At 47.7% G+C, this 19,590-nt stretch overlaps 1 protein-coding gene across 6 annotated transcripts in view; it reads left to right on the top strand.

The window, feature by feature from the left end:
- MYO6 (myosin VI) overlaps positions 1-19,590 on the top strand; it is a 158,836-nt gene that overhangs the window by 109,539 nt on the left and 29,707 nt on the right. For 5 of the 6 annotated variants that reach the window (XM_068165176.1, XM_068165174.1, XM_068165177.1 and 2 more), the window contains exons 17-24: positions 866-961; positions 2,407-2,580; positions 6,295-6,333; positions 9,173-9,266; positions 12,401-12,531; positions 14,898-14,975; positions 16,100-16,229; positions 17,773-17,863. In XM_068165176.1, coding sequence (XP_068021277.1) covers positions 866-961; positions 2,407-2,580; positions 6,295-6,333; positions 9,173-9,266; positions 12,401-12,531; positions 14,898-14,975; positions 16,100-16,229; positions 17,773-17,863 — 833 coding nt within the window. Of the gene's footprint in view, positions 1-865; positions 962-2,406; positions 2,581-3,153; positions 3,357-6,294; positions 6,334-9,172; positions 9,267-12,400; positions 12,532-14,897; positions 14,976-16,099; positions 16,230-17,772; positions 17,864-19,590 lie in introns of those variants that run through there. The other variant, XM_068165179.1, reaches the window with a different exon arrangement.

Raw genomic sequence — 19,590 nt, 5'->3', positions numbered from 1 at the left:
GGTTGGAGAAGACCTTTGAGATCATTGAGTCCAACCTGTCATCCAGCACTATAACCTTGCCTAACTGGATTTGCATGTTTGTTGCTATAGGTATGATCAGCTATGGGACTGCCTCTTAAAATATACTGTCTTAAAACATATATTGAAGCTTCTGTCCCAGCTGATGAATAGCCTTGCATTATGAAATGAATGCTACAGAAATTGTTGGTTCACAGGCTCACAGGATATCAGGGGTTGGAAGGGACCCAAAGAGATCTTCCAGTCCAAGCCCCCTGCCAGAGCAGGAGCAGAGAATCCAGCACAGGTCACACAGGAACACATCCAGACAGGGCTGGGAAGGCTCCAGAGAAGGAGACTCCACAATCTCACTGGGGAGCCTGCTCCAGGGCTCTGTGACCCTTACAGTAAAGAAGTTCTCTCTTGTGTTGAGGTGGAACCTCCTGTGCTGGAGTTTACATCCATTGCTCCTTGTCCTGTCACAGAGAGCAAGTGAGCAGAGCCTGTCCCCTCCCTCCTGACCCCCAGCCCTCAGGAAGCCCTTCTGCCTTGGTTAAAGGCAAAAAGAGAATCAGCTGGCTGGTGTTAGCAATCCTGGTGGTTTTCAGCTGGAGTGTGAGGTGTCTCAAGGTGTGAATGAGAATAAAAATAGGTTGGTTAGAATATTTTAGTTGGAATGGGAATGACAATAGGCTTTTGGAATACCTTGGTTGGAATGGGAGTGGGGGTGAGCATCACCACTGTACTGCAGGGCCTGTCACTGGTAACACTCGGTGCTCCTGGCAGAGCCATGGGCATGCTTTCAGAACCCTTTTTTTCCCTCCACACACACGTTCTACTTTGTAATACAACTTTATTTTAACTCCAGATTCCTAGAAAGTCCAAGCTGGCTGTCCACAGAAACATCAGAGATGATGAAGGCTTCATTATCCGACACTTTGCCGGAGCAGTGTGCTACGAGACGGTAAGCTCACCGGCACCGAGCTGTTTCCCTTAATGCCCTGTAAGGCTTCTCCATCTTTCAGTCCCTGTAGGTTAAATTTAACAGCATCTCCTTACCCATTGGAATGGGCTGCCTGGGGAGGTGGTGGAGTCACCATCATTGGAGGTGTTCAGGAGGAGACCTGATGGGGTTCTTGGTGCCATGGGTTAGCTGTTTAGGTGGCTTGGATTGGTTGATGGGTTGGACAGAGTGATCTTGAAGGTCTCTTCCAACCTGGTCTGGTCTGGTCTGGTCTGGTCTATTCTATTCTATTCTATTCTGTTCTGTTCTGTTCTGTTCTGTTCTATTCTGTTCTGTTCTGTTCTGTTTCTTCTATTCCATTCTATTTCTTCTATTCTATTCTAAATTCAAAACTTTGTGTCTCAGCTTTGAAACTGATATTGTGAGCAGGGGACAAACAGCAGGGGCTGTTCAGTCTGGAGAAGAGAAGGCTCTGAGGGGTACTAATTGTGGCCTTCCAGGATCTGAAGGGGGCTACAAGAGCCTTTATTGCAGCAAGGATCTGGAGGTGCTGGAAGGTGTCCAGAGAAAGGCCACGAGGAGGAGCAGAGGGCTGGAGCTGCTCTGCTGTGAGGACAGACTGAGGGAGTTGGGGTTGTGCAGGCTGGAGAAGAGAAGCCTCCCAGGAGACCTAATTGTGGCCTTCCAGTATCTGAAGGGGGCTCCAAGAAAGCTGAGGAGGGAATTTGAGAGTGTCAAGGAGTGATAGGACTGGGGGGAATGGAGGAAAACTAGAAATGGGGAGATTCAGATTGGCTGTGAGGAAGAAGTTCTTCCCTGAGAGGGTGGTGAGAGCCTGGCACAGGTTGCCCAGGGAGGTGGTGGAAGCCTCCTGCCTGGAGGTGTTTGCAGCCAGGCTGGCTGTGGCTGTGAGCAACCTGCTGTGGTGTGAGGTGTCCCTGCCCATGGCAGGGGGTTGGCACTGGCTGAGCCTTGAGGTCCTTTCCAAACCCAGCAGTTCTATGATTCACCATTCTAGAAACCTTTCTCTCTGTCATTAGTGAATAGAATAGAATAGAATAGAATAGAATAGAATAGAATAGACCAGACCAGACCAGACCAGACCAGACCAGACCAGGTTGGAAGAGACCTTCAAGATCATTGTGTCCAACCCATCAACCAATTCAACACCACCTAAACAACTAACCCATGGCACCAAGCACCCCATCAAGTCTCCTCCTGTACACCTCCAGTGATGGTGGAGCCCATTCCAGTGGGCAATCACTCTCTCTGTGTAGAACTTTGTCACTTGAAGAGTTGTTTCCAGCGTTTGCACGATGCCTCACGCATTCCTGCTGATTATTTGAATGAAGTATCTCTCTTTTGTCTTCTCTAATTTCCTTTGAGGCTTCAGTAACTGGAGCAGTGAAGCAAGTGTGCTGTTCTGTCTGGGGTTGTCTTTTCAGAGGCAGTTTGTGGAAAAGAACAACGATGCTTTGCACATGTCCCTCGAGTCTCTGATCTGCGAGTCCAAGGACAAGTTTGTCCGGCAGCTGTTCGAAGCTAACACCAACAACAACAGGGATCCCAAGCAGAAAGCTGGGAAACTTAGTTTCATCAGCGTGGGGAACAAATTCAAGGTAACATAATGCAGCAAATGGCCTCCTCTTCTAATGGGTGCCACTTATACATGGCCTGAAATGAGTAGAACCTAAGGTTGGGCAAACTGTGGTAAGATGCAGACAGAGAGAATTTGGGGTTGGCTGCACGTTTCTGTCCAAAAATGTCTTTCCTAAGAGTCCTCCCAGAGAGGAGGCAGTGACTTTTGAGTCAGACTCTTGGAAAGCCACGTGGAAGTCTTTATTCAAAAGGTTTAAAGACTTGAGATCTTGTGGCTGAGTGAGCCAAGCTTCTGCTAAGGCTGGTGGGCCAAACTACCACAGATCTCAATGTGGATTCTGTGAGCTTCCAAGGGGTTTGTAAGTGTGACCAAAGCTGTGCTCCCATCCTGCCTTCACTCTGCATTCAGGAAGATGTATCAATTTTGACTCTCAAACATCAGTGCCTAACCTAACCACTGTTTTTCCTCTTCTGAACTGTAAAGGTAGTCATGGCTCTCACAGAAAGATGCTCCTTGTGCTGAATGTTTCCTTTCTCAATACCTGAATCTGATGCTTCTCCCCATTCTCTCCTTTCTTCTGCTTGTTGTAAAGCTGACCTTCAAACCTTGTCTTCTCCAAGTGTTTTCTGCACCCTTTTCTCATTCAGCAGTTTTATTTTAGCTGGACTATTCCAGCTCAGAGCTGTAGGGGAATTAAGAGATGCAAAGCAGTCACAGCCATGGGCTGCAGGTAAAGTTTTTCATCTCATGGATTTGTTGTTGGTAGAGCTGCTGCAGTGTCAGCAAGAGCTCTTCTCCACACATCTGGGCCAGATCCAATGAAGGATTTGCATGCTTCAAGTCTAGCATGGCAACATTTGTGGCATGCTGTCTTGCCTGGGGCACTGAAAACCCCACACCATGTTCCTAGCTAGGCTCCTTGCACAGCCTCTGGGTAAAGCAGGTATCCCAGGCCAAAACCTTCTCAGAGAGAGGGGCACTACCAATAGCAGAAGAGCCTTTCTGCTCCATGTCAAGGTGAAGTGCTGACTCAGGACTGCAAGGTAAATTGCTTCCTGCAGCACTGTGTCTTTTGGTTAGTGTTTGCAACTGAAAATGCAGGGCTGAAGAGCAGGGGGGCTATGGTGGCATCACTTTTTGTCTGACAGCAGAGCTGGCTTTTGGGTCTCTGCTGTAGTCAGTCTTTTATGTCTGCTGTATTTCATGTAGCCCAAGGCCATTGGTCAGCCTGACAAAAGGGATTCTCCTTGTACCCTGCTGGAGGTGGGTTGTTATGTATCCAGAAATAGAACTCTGGCTGCCAGGAAGAGTAGGAGGGAGAGCCTGACTTGTGGAGTAGTAGCTCTGCTGTTTAACTGAGAATTGGTCAGCCTGCTCTTTGGAGTTTTGCTCTGATGATTGTTCCCTCCTCCCTCTTACGGTACAGTGGCTGGAGAATTGGGCTGTCACAATTAGCTGAATCTGAAATGATGATCAGGAGGCAGACTGCAAAAGGGAATTCCATACAAATAAGCCATCTCCTGAGCCAGCCCTGCAACCAGGAGTCTGCTGTAGGTCACTCTGGGACCCTTTGTTTTGAAGGACTGCATTTTCAAACTGAAATCAACTGTGGCTCTTGGAGCTGCTTTGCACTGTGCTCCATCTCAGTTTTCAGTTCCTCTTGGGTTTAGCACCCCACATCCAGCAGGTGTGGACATGTGAGCGACACCATGGTCCAGGGAGGGCTGAAGTCCAAAGGGATTCATATTTCAGCTTAAACAGCATTTGAGTGAGGAACTTTTTTGGTTGCCTTTTGGACTTTGGTGTTCACCTCCACACCTAGAAGGTGACTGAAGTCCTCTTTGGATCTGGCCCATCAATCTCTGATTCTTTTTGGTGTTTCCAAGCTTCATGGCATTTTGAATGTTATGTGTTACTCCCAGTAATTCATTTGGTGTTACCTTCCCAGACTCAACAAGGGCTGCTGATGAACACTAATAGCCTTGAACATTTCACTTCAGATGACATGGAAATAAGTTGTTGTCATCTTAGCAGAAATGCCATCTCTTTAAGAATGAGAACTCGTGTTGCATCATGATGTCAGTCAGTCTCAAATTCTTCTAATGACATGGATTGTGAGATGATGTGGCAGGAGCTTCTCTGTGGAGTCCTTCACACATCCCTTCCTTATAACTAATGACATTGAATTCTGATCAAATCAGTTGAGGGAATGATGACTAATTGGTTCATCAGATCTCCTGAAGAATCTTTGGGGTGATTTCACCTTGCTGCAGCAAGGATGGCTGAAATTGTGATCATTCAAAGAGCAGTGATTGGGGCAGTATGTTTTATTCATCTGATCACCTCCTTAGTGACATTCTGCCTGAGAATGGCTCTGGCTTCTTGTCAGTCACAGAGGATAAGGAAGGGGTGTTTGTCTTCCACCAGAAATGTATTTCATGGGTGGAAATCAGGCTGTCCCTTCCAAAAAGGAAGCCTTTCTAACTTAAGAAAACATAAAGATTCCAGTCAAGTAGAGATACAAAGAGCATGTGGAAGTGAGAAACTGAGCAGGAGGTTATTAGTGTTTGTCATGCCTCTTTTGGCACTCCTCTTTCTAACCATATCCACCCCCAATTTCATCCCCTGGAAGGATGACTGGCAGCTGTAGGTGTCTTGTATTGCCCAGACAAAGCTGGTTACCTGGATTCAAGGGAATTGAAAGATCTGGTTAAAAATAAAAGCTTTTAAAAATCCTTTTTTTGTTCCAGTACAGAAAATGAGGAATATTAAGTATGGGCATAGAGAATTTTGTCTCAGTTCAATCTGTGTATGTAAAGCTTGCTAGCAAGCCAGAGAGGCTGGCACAGCAGTAATCTGTGTGGCAAACCAGACACATCTATAAAGCAAAAGTGGTTTTCTGATGTGGCCCTGGGGTACTTTATGTCCCTACCAATTGCATTCAGTGGCCATGGGGAGGTTAGGTCATTGGTTGGACTGAGTGACCCTAGAGGTCTTTTCCAACTGAAAGAATGCTGTGATTCAATAGCAGCTGCAACTTATTTTCCCTGATAGCCTTAAATCTGTGGTGAACCTCTAGACTTGCCTCCAAATAATGGCAGAGCTGTGGTCTTGTTCTCAGCAGTGTGTTCAAATCCAGCCTCAGGCATTATGATATTGACATTAAACACATTAACATTCTAACTTTGCTTGCAGTCTGTTGTCCCCAACAGAGAACTAAAACTGGGGAAGTTTGGAAGGAAAAAGAGGTTCTGCAAGTCCACTCAGCAAAATGTGGGGCAAGCTTCCAAAGAGAAAGCAGCAAAGCAGCCCCTGAGCTTCTCTGCTTCCTGTGTTGATGATTTAAGACACAGATGTATCCTTGCTACAGATCAAGCCTGGGCTTTCACAACATTGCAGTGTATCAGTGATATTGCTGATCAGTCTCATGTTCTTGGTCATTTTTATTACACAGCCATTACCTCTCTCAAATGGCCTTGCACTTTGGTGACTGTTGTGGTATTTTCCATGCAGTATTGTTGTTGCACAGCTACACACAAGCACTTCCCTCAGGCCCATTCATGCACACCTGCATGATCTCTGTCTGTTAAAAGCTGTGAGTTTTCAGTTTGTCACTCCTGCCTGATTCACTAACCCTCAACACATGCATGCAGTCCTGCTGCAGCCCTGCTCTGTGTCTGTATTTCTCTCTGTGTCATGGCAAGACTCTTGAAATGTCTGTTTCCTTTTACAGACTCAGTTAAATTTGCTGCTGGAGAAGCTTCACAGTACTGTAAGTATACATTCAGAGCCAGGCTCCTAATATTCTGCTGCAAGTCATAATGGAAGGGTGGAGAGAAACTGTCTGCAAAGGCCTTTAGTGATAGGATGAGGGCAATGGCTCCAAGCTAGAGAGGAGGAGGTTTAGATTGGATGCTAGGAGCAAGTTCTTTACCCTGAGGGTAGTGGAACACTGGAACAAGTTGCCCAGGGAGGTAGTTGAGGCTCCATCACTGGAGATAATCAGGGTGAGGCTGGACAGGGCTGTGGGCAACCTGATCATCTAGTTGGAGATGTCCCTGCTGAGTGCAGAGGGGGTTGGACTGGACCTTTGGAGGTCCCTTCCAACCCAGACCATTCTATGATTGTGTCACCCATGTGGCTTGCAGTAAATGTGATGAATAATTGCTTCAGGCTTTGCAGTTGTGTGGCACTTTGGAAAGCCCCTGCTGTGCAGGTGATGCTGATTGAGTTACTTCAAAACAAACCCAACCCCATCACCTGCAAAAGAATAGTTGTGTAAAAAGAGTTGCACAGCTTGAGTGAGCAATGTGGAATCTGCCTGGGTTGCAATCTCCTTTGTGCTCACTTCTGCCTCCTTCCATTGCCATCATAGATGATTAATTTGCAGAAGATCCAGGGATGTGATTTAGAAGTAAGGCAGATGATAATTCCTTATTAATTCCTCTCTTGAGAGTTCATAAAGCCATTTTTGTGCTGGGCTGTGAGTGCACAGGTGAGCAAAGGCCCTGATCCCCCTAATGCATGTTCACTGAGTTAGCTGCTAGAGTCTGACAGTTTGTGGAACTCCAGTTCAACAGACACTCTCTTTTCAGTAGAGCTTGGGAGCTGCAGGAGCACACTTCCATTTCTCTTGACCACATTTTCTAACTAATTCTAGATAGGAGGTTGTGGTCTGTCAAAACTGCATCCAGTTGGGGAGCCCCTGTTACAGGAAGGGTCTGGAGGTGCTGGAAGGTGTCCAGGGCAGGGCCAGGAGGATGAGCAGAGGGCTGGAGCTGCTCTGCTCTGAGGACAGACTGAGGGAGTTGGGGTTGTGCAGGCTGGAGAAGAGAAGGCTCTGAGGAGACCTAATTGTGGCCTTCCAGGATCTGCAGGGGGCTCCAAGAAAGCTGGGGAGGGACTTTTGAGGGTGTCAGGGAGTGATAGGACTGGGGGGGATGGAGCAGAACTAGAAATGGGGAGATTGAGATTGGATGTGAGGAAGAAGTTCTTCCCTGAGAGGGTGGTGAGAGACTGGCAGAGGTTGCCCAGGGAGGCTGTGGATGCCCTCTCCCTGGAGATGTTCAAGGCCAGGCTGGATGAGGTCTTCAGCAGTGTGGTCCAGAGGGTGTCACTGCAGATGCCACAGGGGTGGGAACCAAATGATTTTCAAGGATCCTTCCAACCCAAACCATTCCATGAATTTGTGAATCTGCAGCTTTTAAATCCCTCCAGGGATGGAGTTTCAAGCACCTCCTTGGGGAGCCTGTTCCAGTGTTTGAGAACCAAAACAGTGGAAGTTTCATTTGAGTATCCCTGATGTTTAAATATTGTGACTTTCACACAGGGTTTCTGGCCTCCAGTATCTGAAGGGAGCTACAGGAAAGCTGGGCAGGGACTTTTGAGGGTGTCAGGGAGGGATAGGACTGGGGGGGATGGAGCAAAACTAGAAATGGGTAGATTCAGATTGGATGTGAAGAAGAAGTTGTTCCCCATGAGGGTGGTGAGAGCCTGGCACAGGCTGCCCAGGGAGGTGGTGGAAGCTTCATCCCTGGAGGTGTTTGCAGCCAGGCTGGAGGTGGCTGTGAGCAACCTGCTGCAGTGTGAGGTGTCCCTGCCCATGGCAGGGGGAGTTGGAACTGCTCCTTGAGGGCCTTTCCAATCCTGCCAAGTCTATGATTCTATGACAAAAATGAAAAAGGAGGAAAAACATGGGAAAGGATAAGAAAAAGAGAGAGACAGGTGCTGGAGTGTAGCCAGCATGAAGATTTTGCTGCACTCATGAAGCTGGGCTGAAAGAAAGATGATCTCTGTCACACAGAACAGTCTGCAGCTGTGACCCAATCCAAGGACAGTACATGTGGCCAGGCTTGCTGCACCCCTGGCTGAGGATGTGTTATTAATCTCAGGCTCCCTTGGCTGCTGCTCTCTCACTCAAAGCTGAGAGATGGATAAAGAGAGCAAACCCTGCAAATTAGGAGCAGTGCTGTGTTCTCTCAGGCCCCAATTTGCTCTTATGTGTAAGGTAGGTTATCAGTAGCAGCCACTGGTTACAGGAAAATCTGAATAATTGGATGGTGTTGTGCCAAAGTGTCATCCCTAATGAGTGTGGAATGGTCAGTGGTCAGAGTTATGGAGACAGCACATGTGGGGCAAGGGGGAGTGAAGCCAGGAGGCAAAAGCAGCTGTAAAGAAGTAGAAGTCAGAAGGGAGGTCAGGCTCATCCAGCATGATTGCAAGGTCAGGAGGCTGGCAGCACGTTCACTGGTGTGAACTCTTGCAGGCCTTGGGCCCTTAGGTGATGTGACTGCAGCAGCTAATGAGAGTAGGAGAATCTGGGCTGCTGGATGGTAGCTGGATTGTGCTAATGCTAAGAACACTGGAGTGAGGAACTCAGAAGTTGGGGATCCAATTAACAGCACTGAGCTCAGTTACCTCAAGACCAAGGCTGCAATGCAAATCTGAGAGGAAAAGAATGCCAGCATCTCTCTTTTAGAATGCTGTTAGTTTGTAGCTGTTTTCACTCTGCCTTTCCCTAGGCACAGTTCTGTATTGGTTAGATGTTATTTGTGCTCTTCCAGGAGGTTTACAAATGTGTAGATTGTGCTAACTTGTTGGTTTTGTGCCAGGGGTCCAGCTTCATTCGCTGCATCAAACCTAACTTAAAGATGACAAATCACCATTTTGAAGGAGGACAGATCCTCTCTCAGCTTCAGTGTTCAGGTAATGTATGCCTCTGGTATTTTCTCCTTCTGTTTAATGAAGGACAGCAGGAGCAGGGAAGTCATTCTGCTTAGACCACACCTTGAGTCCTGTGTCCAGTTCTGGGCTTCTCAGGTTAAGAAGGACATTGAGAGACTTGAAGGTGTCCAGAGAAGGGCAACAAGGCTGGGGAGAGGCCTTGAGCACAGCCCTGTGAGGAGAGGCTGAGGGAGCTGGGGTTGCTTAGCCTGGAGAAGAGGAGGCTCAGGGGAGACCTTCTTGCTCTCTCCAACTCCCTGAAGGGAGGTTGTAGCCAGGTGGGGGTTGGTCTCTTCTCCCAGGCAAGCAGCACCAGAAGAAGAGAACACAGTCTCCAGCTGCACCAGGGGAAGGTTAGGCTGGAGGTGAGGAGAAAGTTCTGCCCAGCAAGAGAGATTGGCCCTTGGGATGTGCTGCCCAGGGAGGTGGTGGAGTCCCCATCCCTGGAGGTGTTCAAGAAAGGCTTGGATGTGGCACTTGGAGCCATAGTTGTCAGGAGGTGTTAGGTATTAGGTGATAGTTTGGACTTGATGATCTCTGAGATGTTTTCCAACCTTGTTGACTCTATGATTACTTTGGTCATTGTAGGTTGACCTAATATGTGAGACAGAAGCAGTGTTTCCTTCAGCTGTTGCTGTCTAGAGGGTTGCTTATTTATGTCTTGCAAACAATTATGTGGAGTCTTGGTAACCGAGCTTTCATTTTAGTCACTGGAACCCTAAAAACAGTTCATATGCACAGCCATAAAGTCTCTTCTTGAGAAGAAGAGTTGATGTAATTCCTATTGCCTGGTTTTCCATTGGTGATTATGAAGAGTTCAGACAGTGGCTGTGTATGTGGGAAGCCATGTAGCTGCTTATTGGTACATACATTTAGATTTCCTGTCCTGGAGCTGACTCTCATCTCTTTAGAATCATAGAATCAATAAGGTTGGAAAAGACCTCAGAGGTCATCAAGTCCAACCTATCACCCAACACCTCCTGACTAACTAAACCATGGCTCCAAGTGCCACATCCAATCCCTTCTTGAACATCTCCAGGGATGGGGAAATAAAGGAATTAGCAGAGATTTCAATTAATCAGGGCTGAAATGTACAGGCATTTATCACAGGGAAGAGATTTCTGTTCCAATTAGGAGATTTTGTCTGGTAGTAAAGAATATATTCAGCTTGCTGATTATGCTTCAGGGTTTGGAGTTCTCAGTTTCTTGCCACAAAAGCACACAAAGCAAATGAGAGCATGTTGGGGTTTATGAATATCAGAACAGAATAGAATTAACCAGGTGGGAAAAGAGCTTTGAGATCATCAAGTCCAACCTATCACCCAACACCATCTGATCAACTAAACCATGGCACCAAGTGCCTTAGCCAGGCTCTGCTTAAACATCAAAAACACCCTGGGGGTGTTTAAGAGCAGGCTGGATGAGGCTGTGGCCAGGCTGATCTAGTGTGGGGTGTCCCTGCCCATGGCAGGGGGGTTGGACCTGGCTGATCCTTGTGGTCCCTTCCAACCCTGAATGAAACTATGAAACTATAATCTCCAGGAATGGTGACTCCACCACCTCCCTGGGCAGCACATTCCAGTGGCCAGTTACACTTTCTGGGAAGAGCTTTCTCCTCACCTCCAGCCTAAACTTTCCCTGGTGCAGCTTGAGACTGTGTCCTCTGGTGCTGGGTGCCTGGGAGAAGAGACCAACCCCCACCTGGCTGCACCCTCCCTTTGTGTTGCCCACAGTGCTAACAGGGCAGTAGTTCACTGCAGAGCCACCCTTTCTTTGGACTACTGTGGCAGCTGAACTGTCAGAAACCCCTGTGAGCATTGGCAGTATTAACAGAGATACCTAATAACCACAACACACGTGTTCTCTGGGTTTAGAGGTGCCATGAGAGAGTTGAATCATACTGTTGTGTCAAAATGGCTTTATACCACTGCTGGTTTGATGTGGAGCTGACCTTCCAGTGAGGGCACTTGAGCAGGGCCTTTCTTGTTGCTGTGTTGAGTGCAGTGCTGCCTTGGCATCACTCTTGAAATGCTGGCTGCTTTCCAGTCTCACAGCTTTGTTTTAAAGAAATGGTAGTTCATTTGTGATCAAGATTAGCAGTTTTGCTCATGCCCCCCTAAAGAGTGAAAGGCATTGCATGCCTGGGAGTTAAGAGTATTAATGTTACCATTCACAGAATGGTTTATGTTGGCAAGGACCTTAAGGATCAGCCAGTTCCAAGCCCCCTGCCATGGGCAGGGACACCTCACACCACAGCAGGTTGCTCACAGCCACCTCCAGCCTGGCTGCAAACACCTCCAGGCAGGAGGCTTCCACCACCTCCCTGGGCAACCTGTGCCAGGCTCTCACCACCCTCCTGGGGAACAACTTCTTCCTCACATCCAATCTGAATCTCCCCACTTCTAGTTTTGCTCCATTCCCCCCAGTCCTATCACTCAAAAGTGATACACCCTCAAAAGTCTCTCCCCAGCTTTCTTGGAGCCCCCTTCAGATCCTGGAAGGCCACAATGAGGTCTCCTGGGAGCCTTCTCTTCTCCAGGCTGCACAACCCCAACTCCCTCAGTCTGTCCTTATAGCAGAGCAGCTCCAGCCCTCTGCTCATCCTGCTAGCCCTTCTCTGGACACCTTCCAGCACCTCCAGATCCTTTCTGTAGTATGGGCTCCAGACCTGGACACAGTGCCTGGGTTTGCCTGGACCCAGATGCAGGATCTTGCACTTGGTCTTGTTGAACCTGCACTTGGTCCTGTTGAACCTGCTGAGTTTTGCCCATGCCTCCTTAAACAATGGAAGGAGCTGTGTGCTTGGGAATTAAAAGTATTGATATTATCATTCATGGAATGGTTTGGGTTGGCAAGGTCCTTAAAGATCATTTAGTTCCAACAAGGGACACCTTCCACTAGATCAGGTTGCCCAGAGCCAGACCTGGGCAGCCAGCCTGGCCTTCAAAACCTCCAGGGATGAGAGTTCCACCACCTCCCTGGGTACCTGTTGCAGTGTTTCACCACCCTCAGTGTAAAGAAAGGTTTCTGTCATAAACTCTTGGTTATCCTAACTAGCCCTGCCTCATTGCATTGCACTGATAGCAGCTTTCCCACATGTGTTTCCATGCCTTCAGGAATGGTCTCAGTTCTGGATTTGATGCAGGGTGGTTTCCCCTCTCGAGCTTCGTTTCATGAGCTGTACAACATGTACAAGAAATACTTGCCGGACAAGCTGGCTCGGCTGGATCCCAGACTCTTCTGCAAGGTGAGAAAGAGAGCAACTCCCCTCTGTCATCCAGCACTGCAAATGCATTGTGTGTGGGGGATTTCTGTGGGGTTTGAACCCTTCTTTGGTTTGGTTTGGTTTGGTTTCTTTGTTTCCTGTTTGTTTGCTTTGCTGTGGCTTTGGTGGTGGGGGTGGATTTTATTTTGCTTTTGGGTTGGTTTTGTTTGTTTGAGTCCTTTGGGGTTTGGGTTGGTGGTTTGTCTGTGTGGTTGGATTTTGATTTGGGGTTTGGTTTCTGTTTGGTTTTCTTTGGTTTGGTTTGTTTGGGGTTATTGGGTTGTTGAGGGTTTTGATTAGGGGGGTTTTGGTTGGGGGTTTTGGTTTGGGGCATGTGGTTTGTTTGGGGTTTGTGGTTTGTTTAAGGTTTCGGTGTGTTTGGGACTTTGGTTTACTTGGGATTTTGGTTTGTTCAGGCTTTTGGCTTGGTTAGGGTTTTGATTGGGTTTTTTTTGTTTCAGGGGTTTAGGTTGTTTGGGGTTTTTGGTGTGTTGGGGGTTTTGGTGTGTTTAGGCTTTTGGCTTGGTTAGGGTTTTGGCTTGGTTAGGGTTTTGACTGGGGGTTTTTTCTTTGAGGGTTTAGGTGTGTTTGGGGGTTTTGGTGTGGTTGGGGTTTTGGTGTGTTGGGGTTTTTGGTGTGTTTGGGACTTTGGTTTATTTGGGATTGTGGTTTCTTTAGGTTTTTGCATTGGTTAGGGTTTTGATTGGGGTTTTTTTCTTTGAGGGGTTTGGGTTTGGAGTTTTTGGGGTTGTTTGGGGTTTTGGTGTGTTTGGGGTTTTGGTGTGTTTGGGGTTTTGGTGTGTTTAAGGTTTCAATGTGTTTGGGACTTTGGTTTATTTGGGATTTTGGTTTGTTTAGGCTTTTGGGTTGGTTAGGGTTTTGATTTGGGGTTTTTTCTTTGAGGGTTTTGGTGTGTTTGGGGTTTTGGTGTGTTTGGGGTTTTGGTGTGTTGGGGCTTTGGTTGGTTTGGGTTTCAATTGGTTTGGAGTTTTGGTTTGTTTGGGATTTCAATTTGTTTGGGGGTTGGTTTGTTTGAGGGTTTGGTTTGGTGTTTTTGATTGTTTGGGGTTTTGGCTTGTTTGGGGGTTTTTGGTGTGTTGGGTTTTTGGTGTGTTTGGGGTTTTTGGGGTGTTTGGGGCTTTGGTTTAGGGTTTTTGATTGAGATTTTTGTTTGGGGTTTTGGCTTGTTTGGGGTTTTTGGTGTGTTGGGGTTTTGGTGTGGTTGAGGTTTTGGTTGGTTTGGGGCTTTGGTGTGCTTGGGTTTCAATTTGTTTGGGGTTTGGTTTGAGTTTTTGGCTTGGGGTTTTTGATTGTTTGGGATTTTTGTTTGTTTGGGGTTTTTGGTTTATTTGTGCTTTGGTTTGGGTTTTTTGTTTGTGTGGGGTTTGTTTATTTGGGGATTTTTTGTTTGGTTGTTTTTTGTTTGGGGTTTATTTGGGGTTTTGTTGGTTTGGGGTTTTGTTTGGGGTTTTGGATTGTTTGGGGGTTGGATTGTTTGGGGGTTGGGTTTTTGGTTTGTTGAGGGTTTTGGTTCGTTTGGGGTTATGGTTTGATTGGGGTTTTGGTTTGTTTGGGGGGTTTTGGGTTGGTTAGGGTTTTGATTTGGGGTTTTGGTATGTTTGGGGTTTGGTTTGTTTGGGGTTTTGGTTTGTTTGGCTTTTTGTTTGTTTGGGTTATTTTTGTTTGGGTGTTTTTTTCCTTTGTTTGGGCTTTTTTGTTGTTCATAGAATCATAGAATTGTCAGCTGCTGTGCAAACTCTGTTCATGGTCCTCCTGGTTTTCAGCCAAGGTGTAACTAAATTGCTGTGGTATCAACCTGTAAATCCCCACAGCTGAGGGAAGTGGAGGAAAAATGATTTAATTTCAAACTTATGTTTGGCCACAAGGTTCATCCTCCTTTGAGAATCATAGAATCATAGACTTGGCAGGGTTGGAAAGGACCTCAAGGCTCAGCCAGTCCCAACCCCCCTGCCATGGGCAGGGACACCTCACACCACAGCAGGTTGCTCACAGCCACCTCCAGCCTGGCTGCAAACACCTCCAGGCAGGAGGCTTCCACCACTTCCCTGGGCAGCCTGTGCCAGGCTCTCACCACCCTCCTGGGGAACAACTTCCTCCTCACAGCCAATCTGAACCTCCCCACTTCTAGTTTTGTTTTTCCATCCCCCCCAGTCCTATCCCTCCCTGACACCTAAAACGTCCCTCCCCAGCTTTCTTGGAGCCCCCTTCAGATCCTGGAAGGCCACAATTAGGTCTCCTGGGAGCCTTCTCTCCAGCCTGCACAGACTGAATTGTTGTTGATTTTTTTAAGGGAGTAGATTACTGTTGTTTCCTTCTCTTTTTTTCAGGCACTGTTTAAAGCCTTGGGGCTGAATGAAAATGATTACAAATTTGGGCTAACCAAGGTGTTTTTCAGGCCTGGCAAGGTAATGTTTCTTTTGGAGTTTGTGAATGTGAATCTCAGTTGGAAGGGCCTTCAGAAGCTGACATTGCTGCACACATTGCTGCACACATTGCTCAGAGTGTGGCTAACTTAACTAAGGTTGCCTGGGGTTGTTTGGTAAATAATTTTCATTTGCTATGAAAAAAAAATCAATAGCAACACAGATATAATTGGTTTCATGGTCTTGTTGGTAATGCTTTGTGCTTCTAAGGCTGTGTTATTATTCCCAGATGTCAATTAAGACTTATGTTAAGTATTAAAAAGTCAGAGCAAAGGCACAAAAAAATACTTTCTAGTAAAATCTGTTTGTAGCTGCAGGCTCTCTGTGACTCTGAGCATTGCTGCTGCAATGCAGAGGAAAGAGCTGAAGGAGGGAGCTGGTGTGACTAGGAAGGGAAATTGGTTTTGTCCCAGCAGAATGTTGACAGAATTGTCAGGGTTGGAAGGGGCCCCAAAGGTCATCCAGTTCCAACCTCCCTGCCATGGGAGCCCAGAACTGGATCACTGAATGACAGCAACATTCAGGTTGGAAAAGACCCCCAGGATCAACAAGTCCAACCCAGGACCCTACTCTACAAGGCTCACCCCTAAACCAGAGCCCCAAGCACCACAGCAAAACCACTTTCAAACACAGCCAGGCTTGGGGACTCCACCACCTCCCTGGGCAGCACATTCCAATCCCTGACCACTCTTGAAGTGAAAAAATGTTTCCTAATGTCCAGTCCTGATCACTCTTGCTGGTAAAACGTAGTCCCTGCTGTCCAGTCTGAACCTACCCAGTGGCAGCTGAAGGCCAGTCCCTCTTACCTGGGAGAAGAGGCCAGCACCAACCTCTCTACAACCTCAGACAGCAATGAGGTCTCCCCTCAGCCTCCTCTTTTCCAAACTAACCATCCCCAGCTCCCTCAGTCTCTCCTCATCAGGTTTATTCTCCAGGTGAGGTCTCACCAGGGCAGAGTGGAGGGGGAGGAGAAGCTCCCCCGATCCGCCGGACAGACGGAAAGGTGACTTACAGTTTGCATTAAGAATATTTTGCCTTGAGTGATAATGATGTCTGAGACTCTCAGTTCTAGCTTGTAACACGTGGGGGCCTGTTTCTTTATGTAGTTTGCAGAGTTTGATCAGATAATGAAGTCTGACCCGGATCACTTGGCGGAGCTCGTTAAGCGCGTGAATCGCTGGCTCATCTGCAGCCGCTGGAAGAAAGTTCAGTGGTGTTCCCTCTCTGTCATTAAATGTAGGTACTTCTGGCCTGGTTTGAGGCCAGACCCAGCCTCTCTGGCCCCTGAGAGGGGCAAAAGAAATGACACTCACACAAAGGGATTGCAAAAGCGATGGGAAGTTGAAATGGAAAAGCAACTGGTGTTTTCCAGAGACCCCAAAGCACAGCGCTGAAAGAATCCCAGAGCATGCAGAGTCCCCTGCAGCACACCCAAAGCCTCCCAGCACTTCATTACAGTCACAGAATCAACCAGGTTGGAAAAGACCTCAGAGGTCATCAAGTCCAACCTATGACCTAATACCTAACACCTCCTGACAACTAAACCATGTCTCCAAGTGCCACATCCAGTCCCTTTTTGAACACCTTCAGGGACCCTGACTCCACCACCTCCATGGGCAGCACAGGGTCATGAATCCTGTTGTCTGCTGTGTCCTTGTGTTCCAGTATAGACCCAACCCTCAAACACAGCATACTCTGCATACAGTTTTGAGCTGTCTGCATAGAATTTTCTATCATATCATAGTATCAGTCAGGGCTGGAAGGGACCACAAGGATCATCCAGTTCCAACCCCCCTGCCATGGGCAGGGACACCCCACACTACATCAGCCTGGCCAGAGCCTCAGCCAGCCTGGCCTTAAACACCTCCAGAGATGGGGCCTCAACCACCTCCCTGGACAGCCCATTCCAGGGCTTCACCACTCTTATGGGGAAGAACTTCCTCCTCCCCTCCAGCCTCAATCTCCCCACCTCCAGCTTCATTCCATTCCCCCTAGTCCTATCACTGCCTGAGATCCTGAGCAGTCCCTCCCCAGCCTTCCTGTAGCCCCCTTCAGATCCTGGAAGGCCACAATGAGGTCACCTGGGAGCCTTCTCTTCTCCAGGCTGAACAGCCCCAACTCCTTCAGTTTGTCCTCACAGCAGAGCAGCTCCAGCCCTCTGCTCATCCTCCTGGCCCTTCTCTGGACACCTTCCAGCACCTCCACATCCCTCTTGTAATAGGGGCTCCAGAACTGGAGGCAGGACTCCAGGTGGGGTCTCACCAGGGCTGAGTAGAGGGGGAGAATCACCTCCCTTGCCCTGCTGGCCACACTTCTGCTGCAGCCCAGGATCTGATTGGCTTTGTGGGCTGCAAGTGCACACTGAGAGCTCCTGTTGAGCTTCTCCTCCCCCAGCACCCCCAAGTCTCTCTCCTCAGGGCTGCTTTCCAGCCAGTCCCTGCCCAAGGTGTAGTCGGCAGGATTCGAATCTGCGCGGGGAAACCCCAATGGATTTCCAATTCATTCTCTGAGGTTACTGATGTCTGTGGATCTAGAGGGGAGGGACAGTGTGCACACATGTGAGTGTGCCCCTACTGAATCCTCCTTTGGTTAGTTGGGAGCCTCTGTGCCTGGCTCAGGGTCGTGAACTCTGTTGTCTGCTGTGCTGCGGTTCTGGGATAGACCCAACCCTCACAACGTAGTCTGCGTACAGTTTTGAGCTGTCAAGCATGTGAGTAATGTAATAGTTGTGTTAGAGTGTATAAACCATCCAGACTCAGTCATTTCTGTGTGTTCACAGTGAAAAACAAGATCAAATACCGAGCCAGTGCCTGCATTAAAATCCAGAAGACTGTTCGCATGTGGCTCTGCAAGAGGAAGCACAAACCACGGTAAGAGCCAAACGCTTGCTGGAGGAAAACCAGTTTGTAGTGATACTTCCCTGTGAAGAGCAACTTCACTCTGCTTAACTACACATATCTGAAGTCACAGAATGATGCTAAGTACAACTGAAAGAGGCTTTGTGCCTCCTTTCTCTCCCAGGCATTAATAGGCTAAATGTGAACTCTTCCATGTCTGTTTAGCTCTTTGTTCATAAAATCCTCCAGTGATGGCCTGCTTAGTAGAAATCCTCAGTGAAGTCATTCTAAGTGTAATGTAAGCTTATTAATTCTCTTTTTTTTTTGGTCCTTTATCCATGTACAGCTTCCATTACAGACCTCCTTTTCTTTGTCTTGAATGTAATTGTGTGTTCTGTCTTCTCTCCTCTTGAAACGAAGCGATTCCGTTAGCTTGAAACGGACTGCGTCGTATGCTGATGGGAAAACCACTTCAGTCATGAAGCTCTGCTCACGTCTTTCCATTCCTTCATAGAGATCCAACTCTGCCCTTTACTAGTGGGGTTCTTTCTTTTACATCCTTTGAGAGTGGTTTCATTTTAGAGAAGCACAGAATGGTCCAGGCTGGAAGGGGCCTCCAAAGCTCACCCGGTCCAACCTTCCCGCAGTCAGCAGGGACATCCTCAACTAGATCAGGTTGCCCAGGGCCTCACCAAGCTTTACCTTGAATATCTCCAGGGAAGGGACCTCACCTGGGCAATCTGTTCAGGTTGTACCTTGGCATTTCTGGCCATGTCCCTGTGTTTTTACACTGTTGTGTACTTGTCTTCAGTTATTTTCCTGTCTGCTTTGTGTTGTTTCCCTGGATCCCAGTTGAGTGATGTCTTTGTAGGAGGACTGTCTCTGCCCATTTGTACCTGGTATATGTCATCTTCAGTATTGGTTCTTTAATGAGCTCCAAGCTTTCCTGGACTCTGCCCCAGACCTTTGTTTTTTGTCCTGTGGGATGTAACAATTCAGTTCACAGAGTCACAGAGTTATTGAGGCTGGAATAGACCTCTGAGATCATCCAGTCCAGCCTATGACCTAACACCACTAGATCAACCAGCCCATGTTACTAAGTGCCACATCCAGTCTTTCTTTAAACACCTCCAGGGATGGTGACTCCACCACCTCCCTGGGCAGCCCCTTCTGTATAGCTCTTCTTTTTTCTGATTCAGTTGCATGACTCTCAGTTGAGTAAGTGCCACAACTCAACCTTTATCCACTCCAGCCAAAATCCCCTAGCAGATGCTAATGATCTGTTATTGAAAAGCCAAACAACCCCACATTAATTCTCAAAATCACTGAATCACAGGAACAGTCAGGTTGGAAAAGACCCTCAGCATCACCAAGTCCAGCCCATAGCCCTACTCTACAAGGATCACCCCTAAACCAGAGCTCCAAGCACCTCAGCCAAACCACCTTCAAACACATCCAGGCCTGGGGACTCCACCACCTCCCTGGGCAGCACGTTCCAATCCCTGACCACTCTTGAAGTGAAAAAATGTTTCCTAATGTCAAGTCTAAACCTACCCAGTGGCAGCTTGAGTCCATTCCCTCTTGTTCTGACACTAACTACCTGTGAGAAGAGACCAGCAGCAGCCTCTCCACAAGCTTGTTTTGGGTAGTTGAAGACAGCCATGAGGTCTCCCCTCAGCCTTCTCTTTTTCAAACTAACTATCTCTAGCTCCTTCAGTCAATCCTCATCAGGTTTATTTTCCAGGCCCTTCAGATCTTCC

Source organism: Melanerpes formicivorus, unplaced genomic scaffold (assembly GCF_026170545.1).
Source record: "Melanerpes formicivorus ecotype bairdi unplaced genomic scaffold, bMelFor1.0.p_v2 SCAF_85, whole genome shotgun sequence".
NCBI lineage: Eukaryota > Metazoa > Chordata > Aves > Piciformes > Picidae > Melanerpes > Melanerpes formicivorus.
Note: the sequence above shows the minus strand (reverse complement) of the source record. Positions and strands in the feature narration are given on the sequence as shown.